Source organism: Metopolophium dirhodum, chromosome 5, assembly GCF_019925205.1.
Source record: "Metopolophium dirhodum isolate CAU chromosome 5, ASM1992520v1, whole genome shotgun sequence".
Classification (NCBI taxonomy): domain Eukaryota; kingdom Metazoa; phylum Arthropoda; class Insecta; order Hemiptera; family Aphididae; genus Metopolophium; species Metopolophium dirhodum.
Genome location: NC_083564.1, coordinates 24826824 through 24842306, shown reverse-complemented (window position 1 = coordinate 24842306; position 15483 = coordinate 24826824). Strand labels below are relative to the sequence as shown.

The 15483-nt window shown below is 35.4% G+C and overlaps 2 protein-coding genes across 7 annotated transcripts in view; both read right to left on the bottom strand.

Annotated features, from left to right (window-relative positions):
- The window catches only part of LOC132944689 (uncharacterized), a 382446-nt gene that overhangs the window by 18836 nt on the left and 348127 nt on the right, over positions 1-15483 (bottom strand). For all 6 annotated transcript variants that reach the window (XM_061014161.1, XM_061014160.1, XM_061014163.1 and 3 more), the window contains 3 exons: positions 13615-13751; positions 6999-7199; positions 6138-6481 (listed from right to left, as the gene is read on the bottom strand). In XM_061014161.1, coding sequence (XP_060870144.1) covers positions 6138-6481; positions 6999-7199; positions 13615-13751 — 682 coding nt within the window. The remainder of the gene's footprint in view (positions 1-6137; positions 6482-6998; positions 7200-13614; positions 13752-15483) is intronic.
- On the bottom strand, positions 135-3116 carry LOC132945356 (uncharacterized). The gene is made up of 2 exons (XM_061015072.1): positions 1750-3116; positions 135-1629 (listed from the first exon to the last, which is right to left on the bottom strand). The coding sequence occupies exons 1-2, from the start codon at positions 3114-3116 to the stop codon at positions 681-683; spliced, it is 2316 nt and encodes a 771-aa protein (XP_060871055.1). The 3' UTR covers positions 135-680.

The window sequence follows — 15483 nt, the reverse complement described above, 5'->3', positions numbered from 1 at the left end:
TCAGACTTTTTCATTTCAATTACTATACTTTCTTGATTACAAATCAAGAAAGTAAAATAGTGAATATGCGAGGATAAATGCACGCAAATAAGCAAATATGCGTAACATGAAGTATTTATTTATTTTTTTAATAACTATTAAAGCAATATAATATTATGTATATTAAACTGCGTTTTAATTGTTTTGAAAAAATTTCAAACGTAAATAATGTCGGTGAATTTTAAACAAACTACACACAATGATTACTGTTGTATAATATTATACCTACTTTTAAATTAAATATCGCAATCATCTATTTTAATTATGCATTGTATAGTATTATGTTTTTTAGAAAATAATAAACATGCAGTACGTAAATTTGAAATCTTTATTAGTCAGAGCAATAATATATTTTAGACTTCAGTGAACAGTGGGAGTCATAGATAAGCATAAAATATCATGGACTAACTTTTTTAAGAAATGGAAATTGATTACGGATGGTACTTTAGTGATTAAAGAACTTCTTATGCAGACTTCGAAAAATTATTAATAACCCGGAAAACGATGCCACAAAGCAAATAGCGATTGGTTAAGTTTCGACCAAATGTACCAATGTAGTTCAACAACTCTGCAGATGGTTATCGAAACCATACATTATACGATTGAATTGAAAAAATAATAATTTTGGGGGTCTTGCATAATCACATGTTAACGGAAGGATGAGAGACGAGAGAGGTTTCTCCGTTGAGTTCATTGAGTTCGTCTAGTTCGTCGTCAACGTCGTCATCGTTGACCGGAAGTACGGCGTTCAAACTATCGGCCAACGTTTTGATAGTTACCAGGTGGTCGGACAGAGCCTTGTCCACCAGCCCGGCCATTCGGTCGTCGAACCGGTTTTGGGTCAGCGTTCTCACAACCGTCACCGGCCATGGCGTCTCATGGTCGGAACCCTCGCGCACTTGACATACCGTCAGCCGTGACTCGTGGTGGTCGACAAACTCGTAACCGGACAGATCTCTGCGGCATACCAAGTACTTGTCGTCGGTCATTGGTTCTCCCGACTCGGAACCGTGGCAAAACTGTATGGCTGGCCTGGTCGTCGTCATCCGGACTTTGGCACCGTCCGACAGGTACGTCACGCACACAAAGTGATCGGCTCGCCCGAAGTCAGCGGACGTCCACGTGCCGTCAGCCGAGATCACGGTGGCCACGTCGTCAAAAAACTCAAACATCGGCCGCCCGTCTGGCCACTCGTATCGTTGGCTGTGGTCGTCCACGAGGCTGTCCGCCGTCCGCGGGGTCACGTTGAACTCGCCGCCGGGCAGCCGGGTCACCACGACCACGGTACCGTTGGTCAGGCCGACGGTCAGCTCGGTTTGCCGTTCACCACTGATCGCCGTCACCACGCTGTGAACGGTCACCCAAAACTCGCCACATTCCACTTTCATACGGTACCGCTGTTCGCACGCTGACACCGAACTTTCGCTGTCGTCGTCGCGCAGTTCGTACACTTCAGCCCGAATTTTGGTATCGCTGGTAACCGACACGTAGTGTACCGCATAGTCTGTCGCGTCGACGTAACCGAATGCCCGGTACCGGAACACGTTCGGATCGGTCATCGCTAACGGACGGTCAGCATCGTAGTTACCACTATACCAGAAAGAGGAACAGACGGAATGCAATGACAATATAATATTATTATGATGACGGACGGCGTGGTAACCGCGAGCTTATATTTATATATAGCTTATATCTTTAACCGTCACTAACCTCTTAAAGTCTATCGTCCGAAACGCCTCGTTATGGAACTCTTTGAAATTTCTGGGCCCCGCAAACCTGTGCGCGTGACTCTGCTCGACGAAACGCCCACGTCCACCGTCCGTGAATCTAAACACCAGCGTGTCGGTGAGCGCGAAGTATCGGACTTCGTAGCCAAAGTGTGTCGACGCGTAGTCCACCAGCCTTTGGGGCAAGACGTGCGGTTCCAAGTGTTCCACGTGACTCCGAACTATGAAGCGTTTTCCGGCTACAGCCTCGTGGTCCTCGACGTCATCGCCGGCGGCCATCAAGTCCTGCAGGTGATCCACGGCCAAAAACCGTTCGCAGCGTTGCCGGATTTCCGGCCGGAACAACGACGGGCCGACTGCCGTCGCGGACCCGGCCACAGACGATGCGCCGCCGACTGTCCACCGCCAACGTCTGGTGGCGATGAACTTGGCGTTCAGGCAAATAGCGAAATGTTCGGCCGACAGCTCTGCGAGTTCCGGGTCGGCGACTGCCCTGAGGTTTTCGATCAAGCACGCGGCTAGTGTGCGGTCGGTGTGCGTCGGAGTGATGTCGGCGTGTTCGTGCCAAAACGTGGACGCGAAAGACGCGGCCACCCGGGTCGTCCGTTGTGTGTAATCGACCGCGGCCGCAGCGGAACAGTCAAAGCGGGACGACACCAAGCGAGCTGCGTCTTCGGCCGCCCTATCGCCTTCTTCGACTACACCGGACGCCAACGTCCACCGGCCGTCGTCCGTCGCCGCCGGGTCTGCACACGCCGCGCCACACAGCTGTTCCAAGATGGCGTCCAGAACGGGTTCGACAGCCTGGACACCTTTACCGAAAGTGTCCATGATGGACGCGTACACGCCGTCCCGCACGCAGTCCACGTCGGCAGCGGCCGCCGAGGGTATGTCGCGCAGGCCGCGGGCGTACCGCCGGTAATCGTAGCACAGGTCGTTGACGAATCGCAGCACATGACTGATTATGTCCAGGTCGTCGTCGTTGTCGTCGATATCGACTGAGCAGTTCCACCCGGACATGGTGATGCCGTCGTCAGACCAGTCGCTGTCGTCCGCGATGTCCACGGACGAGAATATCACGTTCACGGGCAACCCTCGTTCCCGGTACAACCATTTGGCCAACGCCGGGTCCTGGTAACCGGTCAGCACTAACCGGACGCCGTGGCCGTGGTGTCCCGACAGCCGGAATTCCCGGTCCACGGCGTCCACTATCGATTGCGGACCCGTCCGGTAATCGAACACTTTCACGGCACGTCCGTCGCCGGCGTTCTGATTTCTGTACCGCTCGATCGCCTCGTCTGACGGCCAACACGCGTCGTCACCGTTGTTAAAGAACATCAAAACGCTCATGGTGCGTACCGCGGTATGGTTTATGGTATGGTATTAGGTCGGGTTAGCTATAAAATTATGAACTACGTTTGTCGATTGCTCACGGTCGTCGAATCTCAGGATAGTCCACAACAAATGCGCGATGTTGATCATCGTCGTCCGGCAACGGCGACTTCCCCCTCTATTCGCGTTTTAAAAAAAAAATTTCAAAATCGACGTATAAAATCGTGTATTTCGATTTTATAATACACTCACGCGATATCATAATTAATTATATTGCGGTGGTCTTATGTTATGCGACGAAAATCTACACGTCTGCTGCAATGTTGTAGGCGGCTGCCTGGTAAACGACCGTCAGAACACCATTAACCCATTCAGGCTCAAAGATAACTTTTGGTATTATAATATTATGTTTAAAGATAATGTATAATGTATAATAATGTATCAACAATATATTCCACAATTCTCGATGATAACTTTACCTATAAACTTTAATACACTTATATTATTATACATTTATACGAGAAATTATGTGTTCTTTCGATAGGTCATATACTGATTTATCGTCGGTAATGTATGATTTTATATTATATGAAAATGTGATTTTATTTTTCTTATCAGCTGCCAGTTACCTACTCATAATAGCAGAATACAGAAAAATTCTGAATTCATAGATTGTTAAAAGTAGGTAAGTATTGATATGTATATATTTTTTGAACGATACTTCGTGATCGAATATCTGCAGTGCACGACCTCGAGGAGTCTTTCGATAAATTATGACGACAAATGAACTTGAGCATTACATTAAAGTAGGCAACGAAACCCCTGCCCAACAGTCTCCATATTATACAAAATGTCGTCCATATTGTGATATTATGAAAAAACAAAAACAAATTGATTATATCCCAGCCTGACCGGAAACCGGACATTTTCTTCGGGCATATATCAATTGCGCCGAAAATCACAGGTAAAGAAAGAAAAATTATGGGATAGAAAAAAGGTATACATCAACTGCGTCGATCGATATTCCAATGTTATAAATTGTGTACGTCAATTACGCTGATCGATTCTTAAATATATTATATAAACGTCTATAATACTATTTCTATTATAACTACAAATCGGTTTTTACATAAAAATAAATAGCGTCGAGAAAGAAAATAAGAATAAAAAACAAAAAACCATAGTTGAAGATAATATATCCAAGTATTTAAATGGAAATTTAGATATGTTTGAATTTGTACAACGGATAAGCTACAACTATAAAAAATTATTATAAGGTAATTAAATATAAATCTATTTTTATATCTACATTTTCTAATTTTAATTTAATTTTTTTAGATTTAGATTAAGATTCAAGACACTTTATCAGAAAGATAAATTTGTATGTCATATGTGTGTGTTAATTATTTTTATTTAAATTTACTTTTTAATACAACTTTCTTAACACCAGTGCAATAGATGTATTCCTTTTTAATACCGGCGCAATTTATAGATGTATACTATTCAGGTAGTGTCCCAAATTCGGCGCAATTGACGGAACCCCTTTTCTTCCAGCCCAGACCACAATAATGGACCACCATTATTTGGCGTTGCTTTATGCCTACACACTTTTGCTATTTTATAATGTTTTCAGACATTACACGTGTAGATTTGTCTTTGTTAATTTGCACGCGCCATTTCGTTTCTCAGGTTTCCTCGACTTGGTCAGCCTCGCGTTTTCGGAGGGTAATCGACCGAAATGTTTATTTGTTGTTTGTGGGATATCGGCCGGAATCATTTACGTAGGGTCGTCGCTAACGTGACGAAATGGCGTTTTTCCGACGCCTTCCAAAGGATTTATTATATCTATCGAACTGAAGTGAAAAACAAAATAATAACACGAGACACGACGATGTATCGGAGGGCGGGATTGTTCGGGCGAACGGACGACTGTAAATGATTTTTATTTTTCTTAGATCCCGTTCAATTGGCATGCCGCGTTATTTGTTCGGGAAACAATGCGAGATTTAAATGTGACTTTTACATTATTATAGAGACCGGGAATAATGGAATTTGCTCTTGAACAACAATCGAGAAACGTTCCATTAAAAATACATTAGCCTAATTTATTAAGTTCACTCGACTCTTATTCATTGTTTGACTTTTTGGCGAGCCAAATGGTATATTACTTATATATTGAGCTAATACGGTGGTTCTTACGTCTTGTGTAATAAATAAATGTGTGAACGCGTATTACAGAATTGTATTAAAATACATCGGAGTGAGATATTTTTTCAAACGTGTATTTTAAAGTGTTGTTGTTAGTTGGTTGGTTTTGTTTTGCGAGGAAGTGAAGCAGAGTGTACATGGTATACCTTTATAGTACAAAATTAATATAGTAATACTATACTATAATATATAATATATAATTATATTTAGGTAGAAATATAAAAGAAAGTCCATCTATATGTTTGTTTGGGATAATTTTCGAAACTACTGGCTCGATATCAAAAAACAAATAACATCAATGAAACTGGTCTCGATATCCTAATAAACATATGAGTCAATAAGACCGACCAAACTTTGGTTCCTGAAACGGTTGAAACTAAGTGGAGAGAGAAATTCACTCGTGGCACCAACTGTCCGGTTTTTACTGCGAGGTTTTCTAAAAGTCTGTGATGTATGTTGTATACGTTTGTACTTTGTTTGTTTACGACAGAATTGAGCAATACGACTTGTATTATAATATAACATATAGCAAAACTTACATAATATTACAAAAACTCAATAAAAAAAATTCGTATTATAGAGGAATTCGTTAAATATAATTAAATAAATGTCGTGCTTATTTGGTTTGTTTCTTAAAAATAGAACATTTTGTTAAATGGAAGTTTCTTGTTATATTATGGATGTTTTGATGTCATATACTATACTACACTAGTATTAAAAACTCAACCAAAACTGTAGTGTATCATTTTTTAATATTTTTTTTCCTTTTCGGAGCTCGAAGTTTTCAACGAACGGTTCGTAAACATACATAATATAGATTCACAGACATACCTGAGTGTACGTTGACTTCGATCGTAGTTTATGACTTGATCTTTAATATGGATTTTGTGGGCATTTGGCTGTCTGACCACGATCAGGGCGCGCTTAGACTTCGGGGCCGTTCTCTGTTCTATCCTATAATAGCAAGTGACGTTTCTGGGATAAGCTCCCGGGAAATTGGGCGACTGGACTCTGCACAGTTTACGGTCACACTGATCGAGTATTCTGTCGCAGTAGCTTCCTGTTATCATCTGTCCTCGCCACGTCTGGAAGGTACTATTTCCGTACCGGAGGTGTGCGTCGCTCTTTTTCAAATATTTGTACGATAATTTGAAATCGAAATTGTAACCAATGCCCTGTAGACATAACATTATAATAATTCAATGACGTATTGTCGTATTTATCGTAGTACAACTATAATGTATACATCATAATATTAGGGCGATTTATATCTCAGTCCGACTAAATATTATTATAAAGGCGTTTGCTTTGAATCACAGAAGGATTTATTTTAATGGTCTATGTTAGTCGCTATCTAAAAGACTCTAAAAGTCTTAAATTGTATTTAAAATATTTAAAAATGTACTATAAGTATTAACGCTCTTTAGCTATCTATCTGTGCTATTACGTATTTAGTGTGTAAAAGTGTAAAAGTTGATCAGCCCCCCCCCCCTCCGAAATAAATCCTGGCTACGCCACTGATATACATGATACATATATATATGTTTAATATGTGTGTGTGCAATATAATATAGTTTTCGCTAATACGCTGTCTATAACAGGAAGTTATGTTTCTGTTTTTCATAAAAAAAAAGTTTTTAATTTGATTCCGCACGACTTCCGTATTGGTAAATGATTTATGAGGGTTCTTACCTGTTCGGAGAGTTTGGATAGTGTGAGAGTCAGATTTATCGACCGGGTTTCGCTGTAGTAAACGGTAAAGCCCCATGCACTACCACACCACTGACCGCCGGTGTCTGGCAATTGAGACTCTCTGATGGACATGTACCCGTCAGGACATCCGTCCAACGTGTATGAAACGAATCTGCCCACGGTGAACGTGTCAAATGTTAACTGAAATATTATTAATATATATTTTATAATTAGGTGTTATAAATAATAATATTATACGTAAAGGGGTTGAAATCGTAAGACACTAACGCGTTTGACACTATTTGCCTATTTATACATATATATATATATTGTTTGTAATATTATTGTGCATCTAGAGTTCCGGTAGGTATTTGCTGCATTATTATTAATCATATTTTATCGACATTGTTGTAACTATTATATATTATATTTTGGAATAAGTAACGCACAGTTGAAATATAATATTAATTACTCGACGAAATCAGTACCCATATTATGCGGCTGTAGACTGTCCCGGTTCGTTTCATAATATTGCTAATTTACCTACATTAATGTTTCAAAAATTAATTTAGATTTTAGACTAATCGCTAAAGATTCGCTAAACAGTATATAAATATTCAATCGAATCCGGTCGTTATATTATTATCTCAGTCGCGATAAAATGAAATAGGCAATATTTTGGAAACAAGCGTAATTTAATTTGACATAATTACAGCCATAAAATTAAATTAAACTGAATTCTAAGTTTAGGAAAACTGAAAATATATATAATATATTCAGTTTAATTGAAATTTAATACTCAAAATCGTTTGCTTTTTATGGCAACATTATTCCTATAAAAAGGAAAACCATCACACAGTATATACGTATAGATATACTATTATATTATAAACTGCACATAGTAAATTAATGTCGGTTTTAAGTTTTTTTTATTCGTGGAAACGGTTATTTGCATTACGAATTTGTCTGATTGAGCAACCGAGTGACAAACGGGACTGGGTAATCACAGCAGCTAGGTGCTAGGTAATAATATTTTGGAACATTGGTAATACAAATACAAATACAAATACAAAATTGAATTAACATCCGTAGCTTTGGTAATAATAAATTCGGTTATGAACCTTCAATAAGAGCAGTAGTATATAAGGCTGTTCTATCTGTTTGTTTGGATTTACATAAATCCATAAAATCATTGGTTATGTTCATCATGTTTTCCCGTACAAGTGGTACAACCATCAATAATTCCTATTTATGTATAAGGTAATATTATATTAAAATAGGTTCTCCACGGTATACAGTCGACTACTCTTGTTCAAATATTACGCTACCTACCTACTCTGAGGTTTTAGTTGAATTTTGAAACATCGAAGTTCTTAAAATATAATATAACTTGTACGAAACGATAGTTTCTCATAGAGATGGATATACGTATACAATTACTAAGGTAGGTAAACAAACTAAATTTATTACAAACTGTGTACCTATTTAAACTTGTAAATTGAAAATAAAACTAAAACTAATTAAATGTGTTAAGTTTTAATTGATACAACTGCTTGTAATTTTTAATTGTTTTTTATGCTTACTAATAATATTTCCATCAGAAAAAAATAATAAGACATAATCATATTATAATCGTAATATTATAATATTGTAAAACATCATATTATAGTAGTTCAACAATTGTAATTCATTATTCACATATTATGTTTAATAATAAAGTAGTGTATACTAATATACATTTGTATCTGCTCTTCTACGATACATGATTACGGTGTAACGGCAGTGTAACATATTATGTTAGTTAAAGTGGTTAACATAATTACCATTCACTAATTGTATTTTTTTTTTGAAATGGTCTTCGGAAAATAGCATCGTGTACGGTAGGTATACCTAATTATATCAAAACAATATATAGCTGCAGGTACTAATATTCAAGTTTGAATTGGGTTTTCATTATTTTGATATAATGAAACCATACAGTGAATGAGTATACTTGAAACTGGGTGAATACTATTGAAGATAGTATAATAGTGCCTGATGCACTACAATTAAAACATAATATTGTGTATTAAAATGGCTTAGTCTAAAAGTCAAGACTAGGTATCAATGGTATGTGTGTGTGTGTTCAAATATGACGTATCCTACTCAAATACTAGCGTTTGATATTTATAATTTAGTATTTACCATCTGCGTTCGTTTTAATTTTGCGCATTATTTTAATGAAACATATAATAATATGTTGTAAAAACATAATTTTACCCATCGTATTAAACTGGGTTTTAACCAGCGCAAAGTAACGCACGCTCCAAAATCGCGAGAAGTACTTAAATCTGTAAAAAGAGAACGACTCGAGTGTTGCGCGTCTGGACGTAAGGACCATTAAAGAATTTAAAAAGTACTTCATCCGTTTATGCATAATACATTTATGTCCTTTTGATACTACTCTACATAAAGGATATATTTTTACATAGGTTTTTATTTTGTTTTGTTTTTTTTTTCATAGGAAAAGATGAAGTAAAAAGACCGAAATCCTGTGTAAATATAATCCAGATATGAGTACATTTCATTGTATGCTGCAGGTACCGATTGAATAATTCATAACAGACAACTGAAATACATACATTCATACATAATATTTTATACATATTATAATATATAATTACAATTTTTGCCAGCGGTCCATGTGTAAAAAAAAATCAAAAACACGCCATTTTGTGATATTTGTCTTTGTTCTTTGTATATTACATTTTCAGTTATAAACATTAAAACGAATTTAACTCCTCTATATACAAAATGGACGAACACATATTATTATATGTGTGTTAAAATACTAAAATCCGTAATATACATATCACTAGAAAAAACACAATCCGAATTACATATAAAAGCAATCTAAAGCCAAAGTCAAAGTGTGAGCTATCACAATAATGGAATACTTGTTCGACGAGTGTTTAACAGAGTCAATAACTTTTATGATTAATTAAAAATGTAATTCAATAGTATTTAAAATTATTGCGTAATAGCGGAATCAATAAAATCGAAACCAAGGTGAATTCAACGCATAATATACAAGTTTTTTTGGAATAATTCATAATTTATCAAATTATAAAAGGTATGGGTTATTGGCCTTATTGGGTTATTTTAAAATTAATATCGTGGAATGGCGGTATTTGAAGACTTCGATATAATGGTATCAGAAACATATTTTTCCATATTATAATTAAATGATTGTTTAATGATTTTTGGTTGAAACAAACTTCGTCGATATTATGGAAATTGGTATTTATCATTTTTTTGGTTATCTATATATTTAATATTTCAAAACAGATCAAATAGTTGACTAATGAAGACAAATAAATATTCATGATCACAGGAGAGAAAGAGCGACCCATTTACCTCTAAAATATATTATACTATTTTTTTTTACGAGTCCTAAAAAGCTAATTCTAGAAGGCTAAAAAGGCCTAGAAGGTCTAGAAGGATTTCCTGGAATAGTTAAATAGGGCAATTAGGAAATAAGAGGATTAGTAAGTTTATTTTTAAATCTATTATAATAATATTGATGGGCTAATTTTATTGAGTGTATGATTGTAGGAATGTTAATTGTTTAATTGTTTACGTTATTAGATATTTTAAGGAATAATACGTTTATTGTTGTTTTAATTTTGTCGTAGGTAAGGATAGAATACAATTTCTTTTTTTGCTTAAACTATTTACCAACGTCATGTTATTCACATATATTTTGGTAAAAAAATTCAAGTACAAATTAAAATACTACATTACTACACATAGGAAAATACATTTTGCGTAGTTTTGTATATTAGATTTTTCACATAATATACTCTTCAAATCTATTTTACAGTATTTTTAATAATTTGAACCTGACGGCCATAACAATAATAAGTGTAAGAAACAACGTCATAATCTCGATACAAGTTTATTAAAATATATTTATACTATAAGTTTATATTTTTAATTTTATGAGGATAATAAATTCATAAACATGAGAGTAAAATAAATTCTTGATTGACAATAAAATATTGTCCCATTTTTCAGTTTATGTATTTAAGTTTAATTCCGCTGCAGATATAGATATTAATAACAATATGCAAGTATAATGTATAAATATTTGTATAAATAAATAATTCCATAGCAATTATTTCACGAAAAATATTAAATATTTATAACCTTATACAATTATTTGTTCAATAAAATATTTATTATAATTTTGGTTTCAATTTATGTTTTCATTTAATGCATCATTATTAAAAAAAAAAATTATTGTAATTATGTTGAATATTTAATTATTAGTGTTATAACTTATAATGATTATATTATTATGTATTACATGGAATTTTTTTCCCATTAAATCGATGAATATTTATTTTATTCTCAACTGGTTAATTGATATCTATTAAAATAATGAGATCTCAGTCTCAGATCAATGGTACAATATCGCACATTGGTCCTTTTTTGTAATTAATACACTTATAATGATTGTTATATATTCTTGCATTCCATTAATTTAAATATCTTGAGGTTGTTTTTATAAACCATAATGGATTAACAAGGAAACCTAAGGGGTATATTTTAGTAGTGTTCACAGTTAGTTTTTACATGGTAATTTTGCTTAATTTAATAATGTTAGAAGTCTTATTATTTACAAAAGATTAAAATATTTGAATGTTTTTCAGGTTTTTTTTCAACTTTGTTAAATTATTTAAAACATTTATGTACGAATTTAAGACGTGGACTAATTATACAAAATAAACAATTGATTTAAAATACTATTTAAATATTCGGGAGCAATCAAATTTTAACGGTAGGTGATTATAAATAAATATTTAAATTTTTTAGCAAAAGTAGGTACTAATTATTACTTAATGTTATAATATTTTATATGATTACATATACGATTATTATATTGATTTCATATTATACTGATACATCTTGTAATTGGGGAGCCGGAGAATTCGTTTACATACATGTAAACAAAAAAAAGAATAAAATTCAATCATAGTTTTATAACAAATTATTTTTGGTTTTGATAAATGTCTTCTCTTTTCCTATTCGTATTATCATTATCATAAGAAAGTAAGCAAGTTTTACATAAAAAAAAAGAAAAATCAGCGTCTAGTAAATAACTGAACTTTGGTCATATAGTTTTCCCGTGTTATTTTCTGAGTTTATTTGTAGAAGGAAAAAGTTTTTGCTTTTTATAATCGCACACTCAGTCAACTTTGATTGTTCGTAAAAAAAAAAAAATAACAAAGTTTACATGAGGTAGAGGCACAGAGTAAAAGTTCCTTAAAAAAAAACTTCGATGCTTCAGGGAGGAATAAGATTGAAATTTGCAGTTTCATTTTGTTTCATTTTCCAATTATAGTGTTTTCTTTATTGTTTTAATTTAATTTTTGTATAAAATACGATCCCGAGTACATGTATGATACAAATGGTTTTTGTATTTATTATTATGATTTCTTTATATATGTATACATAGAAGAAGTCGGTATTCGGTCGGTTGTTTTATGACTTTTTCAATCAAACTTTCCCCCGAACGATATGAAGCTGGTTTTTACAGCACAATATAATAATATCATCTTTCTAAATTCATATACATATTATATACATTTAATTGTGTCGTGTTTTTTTTTTTATATTTTGTTTGAATAACGCTCACAATACAATTTTTCATAGTGTCTTCGGTGCAATATAACTAACGTTGAGTACATCGAGAGATCAGTTGTATAATAATAATAATATTATATTATATGCGATATGCACATAACATGTACCTACCTAATAGTATATAGAAATAATAATATTTTAACAAATATTATGTCTGTGTCGCGAAGACTAAAACCATGATGCGTAGACGTCGATCGCACGTATCGTTGTATTATATTTATGCGGAATCTTAAATTCCGGTTCAATATCAATATTGTCCATTCATTTCTCGATTATATTATAACAATGATACAATAACAACATTACGAGTATAATCCCGAACAAATGGTATACAACAATACGTACGTGCGCGTAGTACAATGCATGTCGGGATTTCGATGCGATCACGTTTTAAATCCAATATAGTCGATTATCTACTGCAATATTATTATCTCATCCGACCAACCGAAATCGTTTCGACATCAACCATGTTCCTATATCACACACACGGAGTGGGTGTCTCATATACGAGTAGTATTGCTCTACGGCAGCTTTTCACAACTGTGGTACGCGGATAGCTCGTAGGTGGTACGCTAAGAAAATCTCCCTTTATAAAAATGAATCATAATTTTGTAGTTCCTAATAAAATGTACATACATGTAAAATAACGCATTAATTTTTGATAAGCAAAAAAATAATCTTTATTTGTTCATGTGTTAGGTACATGGAAATGTTCAAACTGTGTGGGTGGTAAGCGGATTTAAAAAAGGTCGAGACCGCTGCTCTGCGGTATTGAAACATAACGATTAATTATTTTAATATAATAATATCGTAAAAACGTCGTGCCTACTGCGGTCGTGCCTTATCGACACGGTGTGATATTTAAAGCTCAAGTTAACGCCTCCGACGGATATCGTAGCGGGCAGGTGCGCGCAAACGAACGTTTTACCTGTATTATGTCGCCGTACTTGCCGCCGGCCGCGGTGAAGTTCAAGTAGCACAAGAACGGCAATCTGTCTTCCCTGGGTCTCCTGACTTCCAGCTCGTACGTCCTGCCGACCTCGCCGTGGTACGTCCGGTTGCAAGCTGCGAAACACACACAAATGATAATAATATTATAACATTATAACGACACGATAGACACGACGTCATGATGGCGTATACGCCATGCACGATATCATAATATTAATATATTATACGTTACGCGCGCGTTACGTCCCGATACGGAGGCGACAATAATCGTCATCGTTTAGCGAATCTCTACCCCTCCCCCCCCCCTCCCTCTGGGGCTCCTCTTAAACTTCGGCCGACAGGCGTTGCCGAGAAGTTTTGGCGATAGTGCGTATTAACTTTCCACACACGCGTGTGTGAAATAATAATAATTGCCGTATAACTGGAATCGTCATCGGACGTGTGCCAACAGCGGCGGCGGCGGCACAGTCGTATAATAATTTACGCGAGCTGCACGCTCCCGCCGACTTCTTTGAACACACAATATCAGTTTCCAGAGTTCTCTATGCTCGCACCGTGATGGCAGTGGTTCAGGGCTCGCGCATTAACGACCGAGGTTATGGTTATACAGTTGCACACGTTTTGCATGTTATCCAAACGTGATACGGATAGCGAAAAACTTTATTTCCTCGGTACGGCGCGCGTGAAATCGGCTCTACCTTTACGCTCGAGAATTTAATATTATTATTATTATTATTATATCTATATCCGCGTTATAATGTTCGTATACACCTACCTATAATATTACGATGTGTATCGCGTATACATTATTATAATACGCGTATTCGCGACGAGACGGTGGGACCACCTTTTTAGGGAAGTTGGTAGGTAGGATTTATTGAACCGATCTGGCGTACGGCGAACGGCAGACGAGCATGTCGCGCAGAAAAATAAAAATTCATCGTTGCGGAAATCGAAAAAAAAAAAAACTCGTTTTACTGGAATAATTTGAGTACAAATTCCGACACGTACATTATTATATCGATCACCTGGAAAATCTCATGAAGTAGTCTATACATAGTACGCGCGACAGTGCAACCTGATGCCGGTTATTGGCACCACTGCATAGTGCTCACCCGTCTTTCATTCCGCCATGATTATTGTTTGTCACCAAAATTACTAGTTTTACATTCACTCGTTTAGCTCGTAAATTATTTTTTTTTTTAAAAGTGACAACTTTTCTATTTCACATTATATATTATGACTTTACATAGTTAACGTGCGTCAGCCAAAATTGGAACCGCATTTACAGATAGCTAGCAGGTATTCATAATAATAATCATAATAACTATATTAATGAATCATAAAATATAGAAACCTGAAGGTAAGGAGCCCAGCTGAACTAGTACTAATAATTATTATTACTTACTTATGTTGTCTGTAATTTGTATCGTTTAGTTAAATATAATATGGGTTGTGTGTGTTCTATCCATTTCAGAGTTCAAGTACCTATTCGAATACTATTTGAACTAATCGTCAACTATAACAACGAGTTAGGACCTTTTAATAATAGTACCACAGAAAACAAATATTTTAAAAGAGTCTAGACGGCTAACGATCTGTAAATAATTTATACAATTTCAACAATAATAAACAAAACAAAACTAGGACGTGGTCGAGTTTACATTATTTGCACGTTTTATCCATTTAAAATAATTCGCAAATAGTTTTTTCTATATTGTTTTTCGTTGCAGAATACAGCCATCTAACTAAGTAGTTTATAACGACGAAAACCTCTGTATAACATATTTGTTGTAAATAATAATAATAAACGTCATTTATACATTTGTTTAGTACTGAAAGTTGT

Coding starts and splice junctions, on each gene's coding strand:
- LOC132945356 (XM_061015072.1), bottom strand. CDS start 3,116: ATGAGCGTTTTGATGTTCTTTAACAACGGTGACGACGCGTGTTGGCCG. Junction 1,630..1,749: donor CGGACGATAGACTTTAAGAG/GTTAGTGACGGT, acceptor TTTCTGGTATAG/TGGTAACTACGATGCTGACC.